The 25,265-nt window shown below is 35.9% G+C and overlaps 1 protein-coding gene across 1 annotated transcript in view; it reads left to right on the top strand.

Moving 5' to 3' along the window:
* LOC136250775 (uncharacterized) overlaps positions 1-14,148 on the top strand; it is a 38,663-nt gene extending 24,515 nt beyond the window's left edge. The window contains exons 16-27 of the mRNA XM_066043062.1: positions 575-961; positions 1,022-1,387; positions 1,438-1,629; positions 5,670-5,840; positions 5,899-5,987; positions 6,044-6,384; positions 6,442-6,729; positions 6,791-6,944; positions 6,999-7,091; positions 7,216-7,329; positions 7,382-7,467; positions 13,840-14,148. Of these exons, the coding sequence (XP_065899134.1) occupies positions 575-961; positions 1,022-1,387; positions 1,438-1,629; positions 5,670-5,840; positions 5,899-5,987; positions 6,044-6,384; positions 6,442-6,729; positions 6,791-6,944; positions 6,999-7,091; positions 7,216-7,329; positions 7,382-7,467; positions 13,840-14,023 (2,465 nt within the window). The 3' untranslated portion in view covers positions 14,024-14,148. The remainder of the gene's footprint in view (positions 1-574; positions 962-1,021; positions 1,388-1,437; positions 1,630-5,669; positions 5,841-5,898; positions 5,988-6,043; positions 6,385-6,441; positions 6,730-6,790; positions 6,945-6,998; positions 7,092-7,215; positions 7,330-7,381; positions 7,468-13,839) is intronic.
* Positions 14,149-25,265: the final 11,117 nt, after the last annotated feature.

Here is a 25,265-nt window from a genome sequence, read left to right on the forward strand (position 1 = left end):
GGTATTATAATTTTATTTTATTTTTGAAACTTTCCTTTTAATTTACTAGATTATCTTAGCAAAAGTCTATATTATTATTATGCTGTATTTATTTTTAAATACATAAATGTTTGTCCGTGCATATACACACACAAATTTTGTAGATAGTCACATGCATGTGGGTGTGCACGTACACATGCTTATGCTCATAAGTACATGTACACACACACACACACACACACACACATGCACACTTACATGTGTACACACACACTTATATATGTATGCACACATGCTTGCACAAACACACATTCATGCACACTTGTACGTATGCATGCCACATATGCATGCATGTGCACCCACTCTCACATGCAACATACTTTTCAGGAAACCAACATACTTCTGGGATATTAAAGCAAAAATTGGCATTGTTACAGAACAGTAACTACAGGTGTATGTGTGTTTAGAGCATAATTATTTTTGCAATTTTGTTGTGTTTCGGTGGCTAGTTGCAGAATGTTTATGTAAGGCATTTCAAACTATTATATTACAATGTATGGTATGATGTACATGAAGTGATTATCATATAATATAGTTCGATGTCCATCACTTGCTAATCCTAACAATGGAGTGGTGACTTGTTTACCGGGAGATGATGGAATTCCTTCCTTTGAAGATATTTGTAATTTCACATGTAACACTGGCTATGAGCTAACTGGTAGTGACACTAGGACCTGTCAGAGTGATGGTAGCTGGAGTGGAGTAGTAACATCTTGTCCACCACTGAACTGTTCTAGTCAGATCATAAACAATGTTACAATATCACAACCATCATGTAATCAAGCTTATCAGTCACAATGTACACTATCATGTAGTGAAGGCTACACTGGAGATGGTGTTACTTACTTGTGTAATGTAACAAGTGATCCTACCATTGTTGAGTGGGTACCAATAGGTGGAGTAGATGTGATGTGTGAGAGAGGTTTGTGTGTAGTAAGGACTTATAAATGTATTAATGCATTTGTGTTTGTCTGTACTTTAGCTCCTTGTCCCAGTCCAACTGGTGCAGTCCTTGAATGTCCAAATGGAGCTACTAATGGTGTGTTTGAGGACACTTGTACATTTTCCTGCAATCCAGGTTATGTGTTACAAGGATCTAATAGTAGGATGTGTTTAGCTGATCAAAGTTGGAGTGGAGGAGATCCAATATGTGCAGCAGTGAACTGCCCCACATCACCACCTGTTGATAACTCACAAGTACAGTCACCATGTAACACACAGTACGAGTCAACATGTACTACTGTCTGTGTCGATGGCTACACTGGAGGAGGAGGATCCTACACATGTGTTGTGACTGATGTGGCTACTAATAGTGTAGGATGGAATGGGTCAACAACTTGTGAGAGAGGTGAGTAAATTAGTTGTTTAACTATTTTGTAAGTTTACTCCAAATTACAGTTCGTTGTTCTTCACTTACTGATCCTGACAATGGAATGATGACGCTTTGTTCACTGGGAGATGATGGAGTTCCTTCGTATGAAGACACTTGTAACTTTACATGTAACACTGATTATAAGCTAACTGGTAGTAATAACAGGACTTGTCAGGGTGATGGGAGCTGGAGTGGTAATGATGTTGTGTGCAAAAGTGGTAAGTTTTTGAGGTCCTTAATTTATCACTAAGTATGTATTACCAATAGTGAATAATAAGAGCATATGTAAAGCTTTGATGTGCCTGTAATTACTAAACAAAACACATCCTATTCAAATAAGTTCACACCATCTTCATGTTTGAAGTCACAGTCATCATAAACTTGCTTACATTGAATACATTCATGCATGTAAGTGCTGACGCTGATATCTATTGTGGCCAAGAATGAATGCTAATATATGCAACTAAGTATATTTTATGAAAATCTAACATTAATCTTTTACCGCTGGCTTGTGCTCTTGCTGCATTCCCTTTTATCCTAGTACTTTTTACTCCACACTAACTATTGAAAAAGACAGCCAATTGGCCAATTAGAATTAATTCAGAAGACTATGCAAGTCAGTAAAGGTTCAATATCAGCTTTTCATAAACTGTATTAGCATTAATTATTGGCCACACCAGATATCAGCTCTTTTTTTTACCAGTTACTTTAGTGGACACACCTTTTTTGAACAGTTTTTCATGGGTATTTCACTCATTTTTGTGATTATCAAATGGTACAGTATTACCGTTTAAGTAGGGATTGCGGTGAAACTTTCATGCGCCGCCCAAAATTACACCTTCAAAAATCACCCTAGAGAAATTTTACACGACAAGAATCACCTTTACGGAATAGTACTAGTCCATATAATACATACTACAGCATTAAATATAACAAAACACTAACAGGTGGCCGGATATAGAATTTTTTTTAAAAATTGACAAAACTCGGATTTTATCCTCACTGCCTCACTGCCTGACCACAGTCGCAAGACTAGAGGCCAAACGAAGCAGCGCATGGCCACCATTTTACGCCACAATAACAAACTCACCAGTGGGATGTACCTTTTGGGGTTCCGACGAGTGTAGGCCCTCTGCGCCTTTTCTTTTATCTTCAATCAAGCTACTTGTCTTCTTCTTCATCCAATGAAACCATATCGAGGTGTTAATTTTTCGTACCAACGCTTTCTTTCAGGAGCATATTTAAACGCTACAGAATTATTTCAGAGCTGGATTTCAGAAGCGCTTCAGTCCCAGCGCTACTATATGGGTTACACTTGCTAGGTATCTGCAACTTCACGATTGGGATCTCGTTCGCAATAGGTTTGCGACCACGCCCCCAAATAAAGATAATCGCGAAAGAGTTCTAAGATCCAACCTCTTAACAATCTAGCTGTTTACTTAGCAATAAACAAGATCACCTCACTCCTTGTTGTTATAGCTAGCTGCACACCCCTTGGCTGACTTGAGATATATTCTAATACAGCAGTCATGGAGATATACTCTAATACAACAGTCACTCTAATACAACAGTCATGTATGATGGAACAGTTACAAGTTACATTGTTCTGGAAGACATAGTTATTATTATAAGAAAAAGAAGCAAGCACAATATATTATTAGTATAACATTGTTCTAAAGGAGATAGGCACGTACCCCTCAGCAACAGCAAGGTCGACAGCTGGAGACACACAGGGACGCTTGCATCTAAATTACGATCCCTGATACTCATTACTGAAGAGTGCAGCAAGGAGAACCTCAAACTACAGTGAAGCCAGCCCATAATCACAACATATAGGGAACTCTACTTCTCACTGAGCAAATGGGCATGTTTATAAGTGATGGTATCTGCCTTTCCCATAGTACCTACAGATGTGGAAATACAAGTGGACTAATCCAAGTTATATTGTAGCTAACTATGCCACAACAAAAAACTAAACAAACTAGTATTTTAAAAATTGTTAATTTAAAAATGAAGTAGGGATTTATGCAATAAAAAGTAGTGAAATTAGAGATGAATGATGGTGTTACAGCATAGCTCAGTGGGAAAGTCCCTACTTTGGCACATTAGCTATTATTATTTTGTTCAATGCCAAAGTAGGGACTTCCCACTGAGCTATGCTGTAACATCATCATTCATCTCTACTTTTTATTGCATAAATCCCTACTTCATTTTTAAATTAACAATTTTTAAAATACTAGTCAAATACTACCAATTACTGATTGTTTGTGGTTAGTGGCCATTCATTGGATAAGTGTTCAGTCTTGTTTCCAGGTGGTACAGTGAGTTCCAAGCCACCATGCCAGCATATGCACTTGTGAACAACAAGAAGTGCTCATGTGCATCAAGATTGAGCGTACTTTTACATGTTTACAATATTGTTTCTATTGTTCATTTGTCATACATTTTGTATGCTTCATCCTTCACCTAGTTTGTTAACTGAATTTATTTTTCACCTTCAGTGTTGCCAACAATGCATTGCTGCATACACTACTACAATAATGTCTATCTCTTGTTAGTATGCTGCATATGCATACAGTGTGTACACATCACTGTGCCATTTCCACACCACAGTTATGTCAGGCTCTGCCACTATTGTACCATATTGACTTGATTTGGGATCATGTGCCAGCTTCACCACCTTGTTGTGCATAGCTTCAGTTCTTGATTTAGTCATCTTCATAGACATCACACACCTACAATGTAAACCAAAATATACCACTGGCTAACTTGTTTTTTAGTGTATATCAAATTTTAATTCAAAGTTGTTTAGTGTTGTGATTGTCACCAGATACACCCCCTCACCTTTGTATAAGTATCATTTCCACCAGCACACTGCTGGTGCTAGCTATGGCAGTGTTTGTACATGTCCTATTGGTAGGTTGTCATGTTGGTTTATGTACTTGTGACCCGGTCCTAGGAATAATGAATGTAATATAAGAATAATGAGAAATGTGATCAAAATTATGTCATAAATAATAATGAAATGTATTAATTAATGTATGCAAAAACTAAAAGGTTTATAAGCACTGAAGGCGCTTATAAGCTCCTGCTTATGGAGATGTACATGTGCCAACTTTGGATAGGATTGCTATTGTAGGAAGGCACAAACGTATAATTAGATATCTGTGAACTATGTGTAGTACTCATTTCACAATAATAGAATTAACATATAGCTGATACATAGGAGTAGAAAAGGTGATTACCTGAAACTCCCATGCACTTAAGATTTCTCAGCTCTTTACTCAAATACAACAGTTAATACTCTAATAAAATAATCAGGTGCATGTGAGGCAGACTGCATGTGAGGCAGACTGCATGTGAGGCAGACTGCATGCGATGTAAGACAATTAGCTGTAGCATTATCTATCAATTGTTGTGTGTATGTGTTATTTACTCCACCTGTACATGTATCTCAGAGTAGACAGTCTGGGCCTAGCTAGTTTTATCTGCGATGAGTGCTGGAGACTTTATGGGACTTTCTTAGAAACTCTGTGAAATATCATGTGCTGTCAAGTAGCGGTGATGCTGTATTGTACTTACAGCCAGAGATTATTTAGTGTACTATGCATATCAATGTAGCATATGGATCATAAAGCTTGGTGGGTATAGCTAAACCTAAAATCAGCTCAGCAATGACTTCTGAAATGCAGCACATTTCACTTTCCCTAATGGAAAAATGACCTCCTGCTCTCATGTGCTTGTTTTGTAATTAAGACAATAAAACTTTTCCTGGTCTAATATGAACAAACGATAAATTTCAGTTTTGTTTGAAGTACACTGATAGTTTCCTCTCTACTTGATGCAGTGGAACCTCAGTTATCCAAACCCCTTGAGACTAGGGGTGGTCCATAACTTTGAAAAGTCTGAAACTGTTTATAAATAGCATAAAGAAACTTTTTTAAAGATTCAGTATTATTCAACTACCCTAATAGTACAGTCAAAACTCTAATAGAGCAGTCATTTTCATAATTCAGAATCTGGATTTGTGGGGTCCGAATAACTGAGGTTCCACTACTCACTAGTGGACCTACACCCTGTATACTCCTTGTAAAGAATCATCAGATTAGTGTAAGGATGCTTCAAGGTAGGTTTTTGGTGCATGTTCTATAAGGATTTTTGCAAAAAAAAAAGAGTGATCCCTATTATGAACCCTCTGTCATGGTTCATGATATTTTCCAAATCAATGGATGACTTTTCATGAACTGTTTGTTTGTAGCTTCAAGTGGTAGTAGTGGCTCCAGTCCAGGAGCTATTGCAGCAGGTGTCATCATAGGAATTGCAGTTGTTGCTATTGTATGTGTTGTGTTGATATTGATTGTATACAAACAACGAAGAAAACGGAAATACTCAATAAATGATCACCAAAAAGATCATTCACTACCATCATGTAAGTTTGTATTAGTATACTGTAATCAGCTGCATATGTTGCAATTTTCTTATGCTAGCTTACACTAATGCTGTTGCAATGGAAAGCCCTACATCCACTATGCAAGTTCAGAATGACCTGTATTCTGAGTGTGATAACAAATATGATGTATGTATCTTAAGAAACTTTTGTGCTCTTAAAATGTTATTCTTATTTCATTTCAGTTAGTTACTTCTATTACAATGCCCAACTATGACTACATTGATGATAGTGTGGCTGAGCAGACTCCGTTTGTTGAGTCTGAGGGTCGAAAATCGTCTGCAGCATCGGTGAACATATACCATATTCCTGAAGGATCAACTTTAAAGTTTATGAACAAATCTAAAGCTACAACAGAACGCCCAAGTGTTAATAGAAGTGTAAAAAGTGTACCTAAAATTCCAGATCCTAATCCATATGAGATTCCCCAAGACTCAATATACCAAGATCCTGGGATGCAGAAGGAAAAGATATATGAATGGTTTGAGAAAAAGAAGTACAGAAAGCTTAAACAAAGTGACCTACAGTACGTTTAATGAAATCGATTTAGTCTTTAATGCTGTGTATGTAATTTTTCACATAGGATCCACCATCAAATTGGTTCTGGTGAATTTGGCATTGTCAGCTTGGCTCAATGGCATGACGAATCTACAAATGCTTCTTCTATAGTAGCTGTAAAGTCCATTAGTGACAGATGTTCTGAGACAGAGAAGGTGAAATTTCTAAGAGAGGCAGCTATAATGGGTCAATTTTTACACAACAATGTTGTACGGTTGCATGGAGTCGTGACTGAAGAGGAAAAATTGATGATCGTTCTGGAGTACATGCCTAAAGGAGACCTTCGAGAATATTTACTTAAGATCAGTCTGAAGTATGTTAAAATATCAAGGTATGTAGTCACCTAGCTATTGCCCTCTTTGTCTTTATCTCAGGAAAGGTGAATTATACAGTGATGGATTGCCAAATATCTTGCAACTATTCAGCAGCCAAATTGCATCAGGAATGAATTATCTTGCCAACAAACAGTTTGTTCACAGAGATCTAGCTGCCAGAAATATATTAATATCTGGTGATAACGTGTGCAAAGTGCGTAGACAATAATATAATGGATTGTACAAAGTTCTCTTGTATTTTATGCAGATTGCTGATTTTGGAATGGCACGTGATATAACAGACAGTAACTATTATGTAACAAAAGGAGGAAAGATCCCTGCCAAATGGACACCTCCAGAGGTACTCGCATAACTAGTATTAACACATTGTACTGCACATTGTTACAATGCTTATTCAGTAAATGTGTAGAGCAAGCATAAATGGTTTATAATTACTAAAGTGGATGTAATTTGCTTTTGTCCAGGCATTATTGTATCAGAAATATTCGGTTAAAAGTGACATATGGAGCTATGGATGTGTGCTGTATGAAATATGGAGCCTTGGACACAAGCCGTTTGAAAGCAAATCAACTGATGATGTAGGTTTCTATGTTCGTTTGAACTTATTTAATGATAATAATGTTTGTGTAGATGATAAAACTGGTGTGTTCTGGACATCGGCTACCTCCTCCACCAGGCTGTCCTAGGCAGATTTACCAAATCATGATTGGATGCTGGTACAGTGCAATAATGATGATTGAAAATATTTTGAAGTATAATACCACACAAAACAGCAAAGTGTGAAAAAATGGTGCAGCCTTAAAAACCTGGGTGAAAAAAGTTGTGAAATCAAAAGAAATAACTGCAATGATGTTAAAGCTAGTAAATTTTAACAAAGCACACAGCCATTATTATCATTGCAGCCATTTCTTGGCTGCCACCTTTGATTTCACAACCTATTCACCAGGCTTTTTAAGGTCGCACCATTTTTCCACTGCTTGGCTGTTTTTGTGTAAATTTCACTTCTTTTTGTACTTTAAAAGGCCCCAAAACCAGCCTATGGCTGACGTTAGGTTTTTTTAGTCACATTTCTTTTTTTTCTAAGACACGATGATTATTGAAGACAGACTTATAAATGTATTGTATTTAGTGTTGCACCGATAACCAAATTAGCTGATTATTTGATATTAAACAACAGAATTGGCTGTTACCGATAACCGATCCGATATACACTAATAGCACTAACACTCATTCTCATCATTATTAAATCACTCATATTAGTAACATAACCATTAATATACAGCTCATTCTAGGCTAAAATATAAAGTTAGATGTATATCACAAGTAAAAGTTACTTGTGGTAAACAGGTTTTTAAGTACATTTTGCTACTGCTATATACTGTTGAGACAAATGGCTGGTACTACATGTAATAGTTGTAACACGGGCATGAGGACTTTGCCTGATATGTATGCCTGACTGCCCGAGGGCCTACATATCAGGCAAAGCCCTAATGCCCCGTGTTACAGCTAATATGTAACACTTATTAGGCTGATAGCCTGTACAGGGCGATCAATCACCCAAGCCAATACGAGTGCAGCCACTGGATGTATTATATATGCATGCCTAAAATTTTCCATTATGGATCAGCAGCTAGTACGTTCTGGTTACGTTTGGTTATGATAAACAGACATACCTTAGAGATATCACGGAGAATTTCCGTTACGCGAGTTTAATGTTTTAATCAGTGCTATTGAATCATTTATGGGAAAACTACGTAGTTCACTAAAGGCCTAGATAGGTAAGCTTGCTTGTAAAGTGGTTACTCCGTGCAGAGTGGTAGCTTATTGATGGGGGGGGGGGGGGGGGTGTTCGTATTCGAAAAAGTGCGGAAACGATCGAATGAATAAGCTATAGCACTAGTTTTCACCTTAGCCCAACATTTTTCAGTTCGTAGGATGGCGAGGATAACAAAACGCTCTCCATCTAAGTGATTTTCATAGTGAAATCCAAGTCAAGCATCCTAATCACATGAGTGTTGATCGATCCCCACAATCGATTTCAGCACCAACGTCTATATAATAACTGCCCAGTTGTAGACTGGCTATATTTCATATGTAGCCCGGGCGGCTTCTTTGATCTGAGGTGTGAAAGTGTTACATAGAAACCTAAAACTTCAGTTTACTGTTGGGCATGGCCTAAAACCTGACAGTTTATTATGGGCATGTCACTGCTATACCATCAACACATAAGTTAATTAAAATTCCAATTAACTTATGTCTAGCCTCCCCCACATCATTATACTGCACAGCTGTGATTTAATCAAACAGCCTGATACTGATTAGATCATTGAACCGATTATCGGTGCAATACTAATTGTATTGCATGCATTACTTCAATATTTAGTAAAACAAATATAAGAAAAAATTGGGAATTTTCAATTAGATTAGGGACAATATATAATGCTGCAATAAAAAGTATTGAACCAAGCTGGATCGGAGTAGTACGTAATGTCCAAATACTGTAAAACAATAAGAAGTGAATATCCCTACTGTGCTACACTCAATGCACGGTAGGGATATTCACTTCTTATTGTTTTACAGTATTTGGACATTACATACTACTCCGATCCAGCTTGGTTCAGTACTTTTTATTGCAGCATTATACATTGTCCCTAATCTAATTTAAAATTCCCAATTTTTTCTTATACTTGTTTGTGAAGTTTTTTTGTAAGCTTATGACCACTAAATATCTGCTGAGTTACTCACAGCTCTATTATACTAGATTATGACTCATACAATAACAACTGATCAGTGGGTGTGGCTCTACATAAGCCTGCAGACAATAATGGACGTGGATTCGTGCATATCTACATGGGCGTGGCTACCATATGTCTACAGACAGTAATTTACGTAAGTGGATGTGGCTCACGAAAGAAGCAGAGCTAAGCCATGACGTGTGGTAACACATCCACATTTAATTTAGCACGTAGGGTCAGACCCGAATAATCTGTAAAGCAGGACCTGGATGACCCGACTCGGTTTAACATTGTTACCAATTAAACTATATTTATTGACTTACACATTGCTATATAGTTCGCCGTGAGTTGGTCTCTCTGATCAATATCAACAGCAAGTCTGACATACGCGTGTGTTTATGGTACAACCGGCGACCACGAGTATTCGAATAGTTTGATGCAATATGTGACTGTCTCAGCAAAACCCCGACTTGTTTGCACAAGCATGCGTATTGAGAAAAATGAAATTTAAAAATAATTCGTAAAATTACACATGCTACAAAGAAAAATATGCAAGTTTTCCTTGGGCCAGTATTCGAAGAAGGAAGACTCAAGTCGATTAAACCTATATACCATCTTATTCGACTGCTCATGGAGAGTACGAAAATCTTTATTTCGTTTCTGTAGCTTCAACGGTATGCGTGACACATGCGTTTGTTTACAATGCGGTAAACGTAAACAAGATTGTCATCGTTTCGTCTACTAAACCGCTTCATATCCATATGCGCAAGTGTCTATAGGTCGAACACTATACCTTGGCTGATGTGCTGATCCATGGTGAACATTGTGAGCCAAATTGCAACGTTGTAGACTAATCCAAACGGAAGTTATGACTGCGAATGTAAGCGCCTGTAGTTTATTTTCAGTATAGTCGCTGTACAAATCGATTATCTTGCTCTTCCTACTGTCTAGTGCTATAATTTCAAAACTACACACCACAGAAGACTGAAATCTTGGTTATCCATTCCTTGAACACTGCTAATAATGCTGAGTGAATAAAAAAATTTTTTTTAATTGTGCGAACAAGTCGGGTTTTTACTGAGACGGTCACATATACACTGGTATGGAAGCCGTACTGTAGTCTATTAACACTCCGCGTTAGAACCTTGACTGATGGCCATGGTAAAGAAGGATAAAAGGCAATAGCACAAGCATTGTATGTTTATCAATATACCAAAGGTTTTTTCTTAAGCGATCTAGAAACGTTTCTGCGAAAGAATTAGGGCTGTAGCTGTAGCCAGTTTTCCGCTACGCTTGACTGAAGGCGTCAGGCAGGCAGGCAGGCAGGCAGTAGAAAATTCCATTGACAAAATTTTTTTAAAAATCTGTAGCAACTTGACGGAAACGTTTCGGGTCGATCTGAAGACACTTTTGGGCTTGGTTTTACCCAACCAATACTGTCATGTCGTTGTGAGGAAAAATCGCAGCAGGTTTTTGGGTTATATTATATCATGGATTGCCCCCACACCTTCGATGTCCTAATATACAGTACTATCGTACTGTATGATTATTGTTCTGCTCTAATAGAGTGCACATTTTTGAGGACTTCTACTAATAGAACATACATAGAATGTTCTAGAACAATCTAGTACTTCTATCTATGAAATTTACAAATGTTTATTTATAAGCAGATTTAAACTAGAATTTTCATTTATAAAGCAGAAATAAAGTCAGGTGATCAGCCAAGATAGCAGCAGTTCAGTGATTAAGGATGCAGGTGTTAGGTGTAAGGTATGGAGGTTCCTGGTTCGAACTCTGGTAAATTGTTTTTGACATTTTTGTGCATTTTTTTACCCCATAGTGACTGCTCTATTAGAGTATATCAGTCTGCAATTTTACACTTGTTTGGCTTTTGCTTTGTAACTTTGTAGCCGTAACTCTATTGCTTTTCAAACCACACTGCTACGATGATCATTCTATGTATGCAATAATTTTCAAGTTATTCCCATACTTGATTTGCCTTGTAACCATGACAGGAGCTTAATTCTTTTATGTGAATAAGTGCTCATAACTCCGTGGATATTATAGCAAACTTGGTATGTGAATTCACAATTATATGCTCTTAATTTGAACCAAAGATCGAGGCAATCCAGTTACACGTTTGCATATTATAACAATATTTGCAAAGTGTTCAAAAATAAATCGAAGCCTTTAAAGCCCTCTACAGCTTACGAAGAAAGAAAAAAATGAAGAAATTAAATCAAAACTTTGAACGCCTATATCTCACAAATGGCTGCTGCAAATTTAATCAAATTTGCTCCATGGTCTACCCTACCTGGCTGACATCTATAATACAAAAATGGTGTGCTTGGAGAAGGGGCTACAGAGCCATGCACGTGTGAAAATGCTGTTTCTTTCTATTGATATAATGGTTTAGAACACAGTAAGAATTACAGTACAAGTACAACCGTGACATTATTTTACAATACTCACTGCTGAATCTGTGTAAAAGTCACATAGGAGGCTGAAGGATGTTAAGAGTTGGGAGTGCCCCTTTGGTAGTATGATGTGAAGCACACCCGGCATGCAAAGCATAGGGATTCTAAGAGGATCTTGGGGCATTCCCCCATAGAAAATATTTGAAAAATTAGGTATATTTTGGGTATTTCAGTGGTTTTATCAGTTAACTAAATACTATTTATTTTAATGCATGCTTGACTGTTGTATTGAGGTGCATGACTGCTCTATTAGACTATCTCAATCTTGATTGGCCAGTCTACCTTGCAGGGGTTCACATGACAACTATTGTGCAATACAACTTTGAATTGGGGGTGCTCAACATCCCCAGTAAAATGGTGCACCTCTATTTTGCCATCTATGAAAGAAAATATTACAAGCCCCAAAGCTGATAGGATTGAAATCACTACATGGTAGGGTTCTGTGATTGTTCTGTTCTGTGATTCACTGTTCTGTGATTTTAATGTATATCACATATCAATAAACACTATTGTATCACAATACCATATTGAAGTGGTAATGGCTATAGTTATGACTGGTACTAGCTAGCATAACCAATCATTTAAGCTAATAGTTGTGCTGATATCTGATTTATCTGTACCTTAAAGAGCTGATACCAATTCACTGTGTACAAATTTGTATATTTGTAACACAGTGAATGTAAATAAACTACATGTGTATTACATATAATTAGATAATGCACTCTGATATTATGTTTTAGTATGGAAAAAAACAGAAAATACACAACCCAGACAATTAGCCACCACAAATATTTTAATGCATGCTCCCACAAAGATACTCCACATTTTGATGAATTGTCAAGATGGCTGGTACAGTAGATTGTCTAGTAGCGCAGTTCTTTATAGCTGAAGTGTAACAGCTACTGTTTTTTGAAGACCTGGGTAGGACAATAACTGTATGGTAACACAGCACTTTATAGCACAGGTAATAGAGAGGATTTATATTTGTTTGTAGTATCTCTAAGAAAGAGATGATCACTGTAATAGAACAATCACTGTTCTTTTCGATATATCGATATTTTTAAGTGCAGCATCGTGTTGTGATATTTATTTGCTGTACTGATATTATGTATTACAGATCTCTACTATATGGTCACCACCTTTAATTTCATAATTTTTAAACTCAAAGTATAATAAGGCTGTGTTCACAGATTGGCTGTTTTGACATAGATATATATAATGTATATCAGAAATTATGTCAGTGAAATTGGGCTTAAATATTTGACTTGCACAAGTCTTTTAATGTTGTGCCAATTATACCAGCATAATTTTGAGCTTATGGGCTAGCAAAAAAATCGAGGATTATACCAGCAAATTAGGAGCAATTCATTAAATGCATAATAAGTGTGTCAAAAGAAAGCACATTACTAAGCACAATGTACACTGTTACTGCATGCAGTTGATATAGCCACTTAATCCACTACATTCAAACACTCTACAAAACTGTGAGCTCTTAAACTTATTTCAGTTTGAGTACAAACAGATAAGTGTAATGAGTGCATGGGTGGTTGGTGAGATGGCTATATGCCTTCAAATTGCTCACCCAAACTGTGATGCAGACAGAGCTGGATTTGCAGTAAAAAAACGTAGGTTATATTAACTACTGTCATGGTATGTGTAAGTAGAATTGTGTTTGGTTTGTGCACTCAACTTAAGTATATATGCATGATACTTTGTCCTTGGAAGAAAAATTGGTCACCAATGAAGCAGCATGGGATTAATGTTCGAGCTCAGACGGTATTAATAGTAATAATATAGCTAGTTTAGAAAACATATGGTAATTGCACACCACATACACATTATGCACCGTGCAGTCAAGATATTATCTGTTTAACAGGAATCCGGATGCAAATGAAAGACCATTGTACCCCAACATTATCAGTGACTTAAATGCTGAAGATGCACTTGTGTGGAGTGAAGAAGACAAGCAAATTGCTGGCGCTGGTGCTGCTGTATTGGGAAATCCTTTAACTGATGGCTACAAGCTATATATTGATTTGCAATCAAAATATAAAGAGTAATGCTTCAACCATATTGATTAATTTAGCACATGTACAGTATGTACTTGCACACAAGAATTTGAAATATAATTTTATTTATAGAGAATTTTTATTATTATAATTATACATAATTATTCCAATGTCTAGCTATTATAATTCAGAGTTTTGTGCACGAAAGAGTATTTTCATAATGGACCAAGTATTTCACAATCAGACTAAACATAAGACATGCATCAGTCAATTTTATATAAAGCTATATGTATGGAGTGTGTAAATGGTGATTGTAAGAGTCAAAACCATACCCTTAAAGTTTTAAAGTTCTCTCACTGAATTTATAGGATATTTGTCCGTCCCTCCGTGTTGGAGTAGTATGCCTAGGTTTAATTACACATGAGTTGAATTTCAGGTCCCAGGCTGTGTAGTTCTCTAATTGGCACCTGCAAGTTGTCTGGGAATCAGTACGGTAAAATTGTTTGTATTTGATAAAATGCTATTTCCTATGGTTCTCATGGGTCTCACAAGGTCACCAAAGGTCAATATCTATCAAAAAATATACATACAAACTATGTGGCAAGTTTATGCATTTGTCCAAAAGTGCACAAAAAAGGTTTTAGCACCCTAGCTACTACCACTGCACAAGTATTCAGCAATGTCATTCTCTAAAGAATCATGAGTAGTAACCTGTATAATCAGATTCTTGAAATTAAAAAGAAAATACCCAAAATGTAGTAATTGTTCAGCTATTGTGCTATTGAAGTAGAGGTTGATAATTTTAATCAACTTTTATATCATTTTAATGCATAATATTGTATTGGTAGAGCGGCTAAGCAAAAAAAATCGTTTGCTTTTGATAAAAGCACCAAAACTTGGTACAATATTCACACTATTCCATACTAGATACGGTGCCATTAATGTTACCGATGATAGCATGTTTAAAGAACCTGACATAGAAAATGTATTGGTGAAGTCATACAAGTGCTCAACAGTAAACTATACTGAAACTTTGAATCTGCAGAAAAGAAGGAGATGGTCATATCCATAAAACTGATCAAGGGGGGTGTCCATCCAGCTCATTAGCTTGCCATGTTAAGAAGCACGGAGGGTCAAGGTATAAAAAGCCATAGATGTGCAATATATTATGCCTGTTCTTTGTACACTGAAATAATGGTTCCATTTTACCAGATTTTGAAGTGATTGCAAGAAATACATTCAAGTGATTTAATTAAGTAAAACAAAGATTTTAATGCACTTGTATGGTTTCCTAACCAGCCAGAAATGGGCTTATAACCTAGTTTAAAAGCTTCTAAACATGTCCTAAGGCAATGATCTTGATGTGGCACTGTATCTCAAATGAGTCAGTATACCTTACTGAACTGCACAGAAAATTTGGTACTTTATCCACAAAGTGAATGATTTCATCAAAATTGTTGCTTAGCCACTCTACTATACAACAATTACAATTTTACCAGGTTCTTGAATTATTTAATACTACAAGCTACATAATGACTTGTTATATGATGGGATGTATCTAGTGGTCTGGTTTCTCAGACCTAGTGTAATCTGTGGACCAAGTCACCAATATTATTATTTTACAAAAATCATCATGACAACTTGCATGATTATCATATTTAATTCTAAAATTAGGATCAATGTTCACTTGTTCAGTCACAAAAGTTAGTGACGTAAGATGTGAGGAGCTCAGCAGCACACTTTTGTAGCTGAGGTTAGCATAATAGATATCCAACTGCTACGATGCACTCTTCAAGCATGTAGGGATTCCAGTACAGTAGCGTTTATCATGCAAAACTCTGTAGTTGCTTTGATTCCTACTGTATATATAGTGTTCATTTTCATATAATGTATGAAGACATCTATGTAACTTTGAAGCATAAAAAATCTTTATTTTGCCACAATTTCTACAAACTGTGCTATATATAATGCACAATTTGGCACAACTTACAGAAAGAACAGGAATAACCACGTACACACACAATTACTTACTCTATATTAAAAGCAATCAAATAGCCAGCACAACTGAATTACAATCACTCAATCTTTATTGTCTGCTTAGTTACTCACTACTAGAAAAACTAAGTTTTCAAGCTTCCCAAGGGGATGTCTGTACCTTAGAAGGTTTTTTTTAAATACACTGTACACCAGAGTGCAGGTCCCAACTCCTCTTATTTATAGCAAGTGTGTATCCAATGGGCACTTTAGAAGTCAAGTATTTTCTAATATAACATTCATTAAAGGGCATTGTATAGAGACTTATGCATACTAAAGGAAGACTATCCGGTATTTGTAGAACAATCAGTATCATCTGGAGCTAACAATTATTTATTTATTATTATGGAAGGAAATCACAGCAACATAGTGGTACAAACACAAATGGTACTGGTACAACAAGTATATATATCGCAAATCAACAAGATTTGTAAGCTAAAAATAATTTACAAATATCTATGTAAAATAAAACTGGATCCCGAAACTGCTGTATGCTGAAGCAGTTCTAAACTACAAAACTGATTAATGGTGAGCCTTTGTAAATAGACTTCTAACATTGCTGTGACACAGCCAAGTCCTCCAACAACCAAAGGTATTACTTCACACTTCATTCTCCATAGTGATGAGAGTTCAACTGACAAATCCTTTCAATTTTTTCACATTCTTTCTGTGCCACATTACAGTCTGAAGGAACTGAAACATCCACAATCTACACTGTTTTCTGGAGCTTGTCAATCACAACAATATCTGGGTGTCTAGCAGTTATTAAATGGTCAGTATAAATGTTAAAGTCCAAGATTGTGTGATAATTGTTGTTCGCTGGTTTTGTGACATTGTGGTGATCGAGCTTTTTTTTTTTTTTTTTAAAGAATATTTAATATTATTATACATACACACAAAATAAACACAAACAGATCAATAATTTAGTCCAAAGTAATTACAGCATCATCATCAAGTCCAATGGACCTCCACTTGGTGCAAGATCCGGATACACATTCCAGTGGCATGTAAGATGGCAAAAACACAAACATTATTATTATTATTATTAGTTTAGTCACAAAATGACAAGGTGACACCTATCATTCAGAATTACATACCATCATGCGCTGATCACTATAAAGTTAAGAAACTCAACCTTGTAATTGATTTTTAATTTTTAGCTTTTTTAAATTTTAGTACAGACATTGCATTGTACTATGTATAAAATTGCATCTACCCAGCTCATTACACCTGGTAACAGAGTATCGGAATAGTAATGTAACTTTAGAATGTACCATGGCTGCAGCTGTGTGGTGTCCCCCTAACACGTTTCTAAATGTTGAGATAGTCTTGTTATATACTTTAAACCATGTTAATGTTGTCAGCTTCAAATTATCACAATAGTAAAGTATTTGATAAAGCATTACTTAGTCTTGCAGAGTTATTACACATTAACGGCCTAACCTATAGTATATACAGTAGAACCTCGGTTATCTGAACCCAAATGTGAATGCATCAAGTAAAAATCAGGAATTATTTACACTCAATAAATTTTCTCTTTACTTAATAATTTCACTACACAAGGCATTAGCTACACAGTATTAAGTTTTGATGTAATAATTGATGGTGCCATGTAAAATTTTGACTGCGTACATATTTTTTATAGTAAAAGTTTGAATAGTTCGAATAACTGAAGCCCACACAGTTATATGTTGAAATACTTTAATAGAAGATGTACTCATAATACTTTAACAGAACAGCCGTTTCCAATTTTGGATAATTGAGGGTTTACAATTTCTTGCCTTGTGTACCACAATTGATTGTATATATATATAATATAAGGTAATTTTACACACTGCATTACAGATAAGTATACATGTTTCTGAACTGTGAAAATTTCCTTAAGGGATAACATAATTATTACACACATTATAGTCAATACATTTAAGTCATTTCTTCTTCAGTAACTTATTAAATAATGCCTTTATATCTGAAATCTGAATAACGAAGAACAAATTAGCCCAACTGACAAATGCATAAAACACATTAGATATTATGATCAATATCAAAGCATCTGTAGTTCCTTCTGTTAACCTCTTTGCTATTGGTGCACATTTTGCTCTGTATCCACCTGCTGAACATGCAATGAATACAGAGAATTGTTCTGTGAAATGATTAAAATTCCGTAACATAAAACTGAGGCTATTGGTTAGCATAATTATAGTGATCCAGTAATAGCAGAATAATATTAGTAGTTTAATTTCTGGAACAGAAAATGTAGCAATAGTTACTGATTGCAGTGATGCCTGTGGGTTGGATCGGTTAAGTGCTCTTCTTTGTTTCTGAAAAATCAAGACACAAAATGGTGTATTACATGGCCCAAGATGGTGGCAAAATAAGTGTGTTAGTAACTATGTAACCAGCAAAGACAAATATTTATACATGCGGCTGAGCGGCTCTATAATAAAATTTAAATAATTTAAAGATAGCTCTTTAAAATTGTCCGTTTCTTCTTTGTGACATGCACTTTCCACAATTTATAGACACTGCCATATAGATAGATAGATATAGATAGCCTATGCTCATTCTCTGACTGGCTTAATTATGGCATAAGGTGGTTCAAATAAATTTTGCTGAGCTTCATTAAAATTGAGTTATCAAAAAAAAGAATAACTATTTTTCTTTTCCCCTAAAATCAACCAGTATAATATGGTTGATGCTGTTTGGTAAGGTGTATTAGAAAACACATTATAAATGAAATAATGAACTTGTGATGAAATTAAAGTCCTAATACAGTGTAAATGAGAAATGTTCCAAGGAAGCTTAAAATTTCTCTTCATAATGGTATATAGCACACTATAATAAGGCCAAATTCATTCATGTGCAGGTGTATTAGGCGATGCATATATTGCTATTCAAGCATTGTTTTACAGTCATTATTACATATGTATAACTCCCAACAATCTGCACAACCACACATGTACTTACCCTGCGTAGGATACAGAATGAAACAAGCATCACACTCAAAGTAACTGTGGATCCCAGTGTTAGTGGTAACAGATATGCGTAAAACATCAGTGGTCCAGAAGTAGTGAAACATACAGGTGGAAAACCAAAAAACTGATATCCACTGGTGCTTGCTGCAAGAGTGGCTGGTAAGAATGCACATATCAATATAAACATCATTTCTGCCAAGTATGTCCGCCTCTTAGGTCCTTTGGACTCTACCCAATGTCGAAACTTGAAAGGAAATGCCACACTTCCAAACATGTGAAGGATGTGAAATAACCAGAAGAGGAAAAACAACGCAAAACTACTCATGATGAAAAATCCTAAAGAAATATTATAATTATTATATACTAGCACTGGTACCTACCCTATGGTGCAGGAGCATGTCAAGTAGTGTAATAGATTGTGTGGCCTGTGCATGCCCTGTATACAGAATTTTATTGCTCATGCTCACTAACCAAGTAAAACACTTTCTACTAAAGTGTATACATAGCACTGAAACAGTGTTAGCTTAAACAGTGTTCTAAAATAAACACACTCATACCAACATACTACTCTACAACTTATCAATTGTCATCACCTTACCCTTAAAAACTGCAATAAAGTAAGCTACTATATACTCACTTTTATTGAGTGTACACTGTAACTTTTTTTTAAAAACAGGTAGGCGGATTGGTACACAGTAAAGAGAACAATGGTACAACATGCACATAATATATAAGATAAAAGTAGTATTATTGAAGTAGCTAACAGTAAAACAATGTTGCATCTAAAAGGAATAAGAGGAAAAGCATGCATGGAAAAGTACACACAACAGAAAAAATTGGTAACTCAAACAGTTGCACACCACTGAGGAATCAACTCATAACTAGAAGTACTTGTTCTAACTACCTATACAACACATACAGCTTTAAAGGCAGAAAAACTTGTTTATAACAGGATACGTATAAATGTTAAGCATTTATTTGTGGATTCACCCTGCAATTTACATGGCATTTACTTCTGCCAGACAGGTACAGTATCACAGGGAGCAACAGAACAGGCCAAACAGTAAAGAGATGCTATTCTGGGGTTCTAGGGGCATGTGCCCCCTGGAAAATTTAAACAAACTGAGATAGGATTTTAGACCATTTTCAGTATGTTATCCAATAGCTACTTGCAGTTTTTAGTTAGCAAAGTGACTGTTCTATTAAGGTAATTGACTGCTCTATTAGGGTATCGCTTTGTACCTTTGCAAAACATGGTTTTAATTACCTGAAAGTACTTGAAGGAGTTGGTGAAAAAAGAGGATTAGATTTTAAAGAATTGGTATGGCTTGTTGTTAGCCAAGTGAATAATGTTGTCACTAAGTAAATAACAGAATTTAAAAGTTCATGGCAGTTTCAAATTAAGTTTTAGTAAATATTACAACATAATATGTCCCAAAATTCTGTTTATTCCCACCACATGGTCACCTAAACTTTCAAATGGTACTCGTCCCTATTTTCCACTGACCCCTTCACTTTATCAGTAACCCCCTCAACCTGAAGGGAGCTAAAGAATAAGAATGAATCCTCAGTATGAGTATGTGCAGACTGAGTATGTGAATCCCAAGTGGCAGGTAACGAGCCAAAATTGCCTACGAAATTTCAAATTTTGAAATATGAGTTCCCATATTTCATCTTTCAAGAACATTTAATTGATATTTCTCTGTAAAATTCGGTAATTCCAAATTTTAATAATCCACAAATTCAGTAATTTTAAATTTCAAAATTTGTAAGTTTAGATTTCCGTAAAGCTCCATAAACTTCTGTTACATCTGTTTGATTGTCAACTTTCAAATATACAGATTTCAGGCGATATTTCATCTTTCAGAAATAATTTCAGAGGTGACCTATGAAATTTCTGGTCATTACCTACCCTTCAGTGAATCCTCAGCATAAGTATGTGTGTGCATGCATTTCCATAATGCAACTAAAAAACTGACCTTGAAAGTTGCAAAACAGAGTTGATTCTTTAGGATTAGCAGAAACAAGGAAGTTATCATGAGAACAAAACAACTTTTCTGATCCAAATATGGCAGGCAATGTAATAAGTACAACTATGCAAATAAAGACAAAAAATGCAAATTAAATCTTAGCACAGAATTCAGTATATAGGTTGAGTAGCCACAGATAATGTTACTAGTGACATGTATATAGCCCTTCCAGGGTGTACACAGGAATTATGAAAAGGGGTTTTCATTACAGCTAAGTGACTGTTATATTAGAGTAGTTTATAGTTTATATTGCCTGACTGCTTTATTAGAGTATCTTGATCTTCTCACAACACATAATTCAGAACAATGCTACAAGTGTCGTTATCATGTGAGAAACCATTACTTAACTAAGATGAAAGTTTAAAATGTGTCCTGTTTTGTTGCAAATTTCAGATTCTGGCAACCTGAAGTTTCACTTTCTTAATGTTTCAAGTAGTGTGTAAAATCCAAAGGGGTTTCTTGAAACCCCTGGAAACCCCATCCCTGCCTTCAAGCAGATACAAAAATTAGGATATGCCAAAACATATACACTGTATGAATGAATAAAGCCTTGCATCTAGAAATGCATTTCAAAACAATTTTGTCTGAGAATTACGAGTGTGCTTTATTCTTGTTTGGACTACAGTGCAACAAGCTTGAGACTTGTGTTTTGAACTCCAACTAATTTAGACTACAACTCTATTGTACTTTGACAGCTGCTTGTAATCAAGAAATATATGATTAGTAAAAACAAGCCCTCTACTGGCTCCACACTTCCTTAAAATTTAGCATGGCTGCTACTATCCATTTAAATGCCTATAATGCAACAGGCATGTGTTTGCTGGGTTATGTTTCAAAGTATAACTAATTGGTGGACTGCAACTCATTGTTATGCCTTGACAGTTTCTTGTAAACAAGAAATGTAGCATTGATTAGTACAAACAAGCCCATTACACCTCCCTTTAATTTGGTAATATCCATCTAAATGCTGATACATTGCCAATGTCACTGGCATGTAATTGCCATGTCTCGTATTGCCTCAGAGTGTGGTCTCTATAGGACATGAAAATGGTACTATAGGATTCAGAAACCACCAATCAAATTTGGAAGTAACCTGACGACCCTGTAGTAGCATATGCATGGCCCTCGCAAAAATTGGCTATATATAGCTACACTGGTGTATACAGTTTATAACTTGGTAGCAGCATTAAATTGCTAGCATAGTCAACAGTCTCATCGAACCTTTACCAGTAAACTACATGTATGTAAACTTTCACTGTGAGATTACTGTGGCACTCTAATTTCCCTTATAAGTTTTAGCAAGTTTCATTAGCTACTTAGCTAGGAATTTGGCATTGCATTCTGTATCATACATAATACTATATGTACATGATACATGCAAAGGTAGTACTCACATTCAACTTGAATGGCAATTGTTCCATAGGTAACAAATATGAAAGGGTACTGTAGCCTAAATGTGAAATAATATTCATGGATAGCTTTATGTACAGCATAATATATTAACAATTCATATTTGCTGCAGTTGGAAATGATATGCATGTGTATATACAATAAGCTTACATTCTTTCTCTCTTTATAATGCTAAAAATCAAGCAAATTGCTCCCCCAATCAAGCTTATAAAACACAAACCAATTGATAATGCATCATAGGCTGTAGCGATGCCATGGCTGTATGGAGTACTGCCACATTTTGGGAGACATAGTCCACAAAACACTTCAAAACCGTCTGGACATGGTAGTGTTGGAATTTCTGGTATGGTTGTGTTGTCACCATCATCAAAGCCACTGCAATCTGGAAGTGAAGAAGTAAAGAAATTCTGAACAATTCTCCATTCTGCAGCACATCGATTGTCACGAATCTGAATGCATTCTTTACTGAGAGATAATGAACTATTGCAGTCATGATCATTGCAAAGTAAATTAATTGCATTGCAGAAAAAGTGGATCCCATCTTCCATACATTGGTTGTTTCCCAATCTAACTCCAAGATTATACACAGACTGCAGGGCCATTACGGCAGAAGTGTTGCACCAGTTATCATCTACAGTATGGTTGGAATATGAGAGACATGTCTCTATTAATATGTCATCAGATATTACGCTTTCCTGTATTCTTGAATCTACCTACACACACACAAGCACACACATGCCGCAGTATAAACATCAGATTGTGCTGAAAAAGTCAAAAGTGAGGTCAGTTACATGTACACATTATACACTCAGAGCACAAATGGCATACAGTACACATGATGAGTTAAAAATGCTACAACAATCATAAAGCCACAGATGCTGGCATTATAAAAGACATACCTTTTGTTACATCTACAAGGACTAAAAGTTGTATGTCACAGTCAGACTTCAGTTCCTGAAAGCATTCCTCTATATTGTTAAACTCTTTGATATGCTCAAAAACTTTTCCTCTCATTGCTATCAAAATTCTCAATATGAACAGCTAACCATTATTATGTGGAATTCAACTTATGTGGTGGCAGAAAATAATTATTATTATTACTTGACAAATAAGTCTGAATAGTTTTCTTAGTCCACAGATAAAAATAGACTTGTTCAAGTGTACATTGTAGACAATTTGTTTTCTGCCAGTAGTTATTTACACCTGCTATACTGATCGTCTAGAATGTATTTTAGCAATGCTCCAAAATTTTCCTATTATATGCTTCAATATCTATATGCTCAGCTGTGCTATCATACAGTACTATATATATTAGGGATATAGTACAGTAGTACTGTGTATTAGGGATCATGGGGGTCTGGCCAAAAATATCACCCTAAAACCAGCTTCACAATACCATCCTGGCACCTTGGCAGTATTGGTTAGGTATAACCAAGCCCAAAAGTGCCTTCAGAATGCTTCTAATAGATTGTAATTAAATTATTCAATGAAATTTTCTACTGACTTACTGCCTGCCTGCCTGGTGCCTTCAGGCAATTGATAACGGCTAAGGCTATTGACTTGATTCTTTCACTGTTCGATGTCACTTCATCCTGAGATGTCCCTTTTGATATACTGTGCACAGTACGTACAATGCAATACATCATGGACTTACCTTTGTCCTCATTTGTGCCCCATTTCTTTTTGCTGACAGCCCAAGGTGTCGATTTGCGGTAGCATAATGGCTTCTCTGTGTTTGTAAATGGGAATCATCTGTATTTTCCATGGTGACTGCAGAGGTGCTTCTTCTATTGTTTTTTGTTTGTAATGCTGTGAAATGGGCTGAACATAGCTGAAAGTAAAGTGTAATGGCCACTTCACTTTTCAAGTCAGTAATTGATTATGATAGTCTGGGTATGCAAATCATTCGTACTTTTCGTGGTGACTGGATTGATTGCAGAGGCACTTTTCCTACTGTTCTCCAGTTGTGGTATAACAGGCTGAACATAGCCAAAAGCAAAGTGTGTAACGGCCACTTACCTTCGTGTCGGTATTATTGATAGCTGCACATGGGGCGAGTGTTCAGACCAAAACATTAACTCTGGCACCATTCTTTCTTTTGATGCGGTATGCGCTTGTTCACCAATGTTACAAACCATCACGTATAAGGAAAATTAGGTAAGTTCCATTAGGGATCATAGAATAAAAAGTAGAGAAACAAGGCACCTGCAGATACACTAGTGAACATTTAATCCCTACTTCAGTCATGGGTATAGACTGAAGTAGGGATTAAAATTATTGTCCACTAGTATATCTGCAGGTGTAAGCGACCTCCCCTCTTTCCCTACTTTTTTATGATCCCTAATTGAACTTAAAATTCTTATTTTCCCTTACACTTGTAAGTATTATGAACTGCACGTGCTGTTGACAATCACTATGAGAGATATTGTCCATGAAAACCCAATGACAAAATGCAAAATATAAAACTTTTATTGAGTGATAGTTACCAATGAAGTATTATTTTCATGGCATATGTTCATAGGATAATCAATGAAAAATTATCAATGTAGTCACAGTGATTTAGTATGCCATACATTTATTCAAATAGTAGGAGTGCAATTAATCCCAAATCTGATTTTAAACAGTGGCAGATACAGGGGGTTGGAATGGTTTCAGCTGAAACCCCCTCTGAAAACAGAGCACATCCCAAATTTATTATGATCCGTGTGGGTGAAGATTTGCGATTGTGTGGGTGATAGGTATATATAGTGTATTATATTAGGACTTTTCTACTGGTCAAACTTCATACTTTTGCTTTTGAAATTCGTTCAACAGCATTTTTGTCTTCAACTTAAACCTAGGCTG

This window comes from Dysidea avara, chromosome 3 (genome assembly GCF_963678975.1).
Source record: "Dysidea avara chromosome 3, odDysAvar1.4, whole genome shotgun sequence".
NCBI classification, from domain to species: Eukaryota; Metazoa; Porifera; class Demospongiae; order Dictyoceratida; family Dysideidae; genus Dysidea; species Dysidea avara.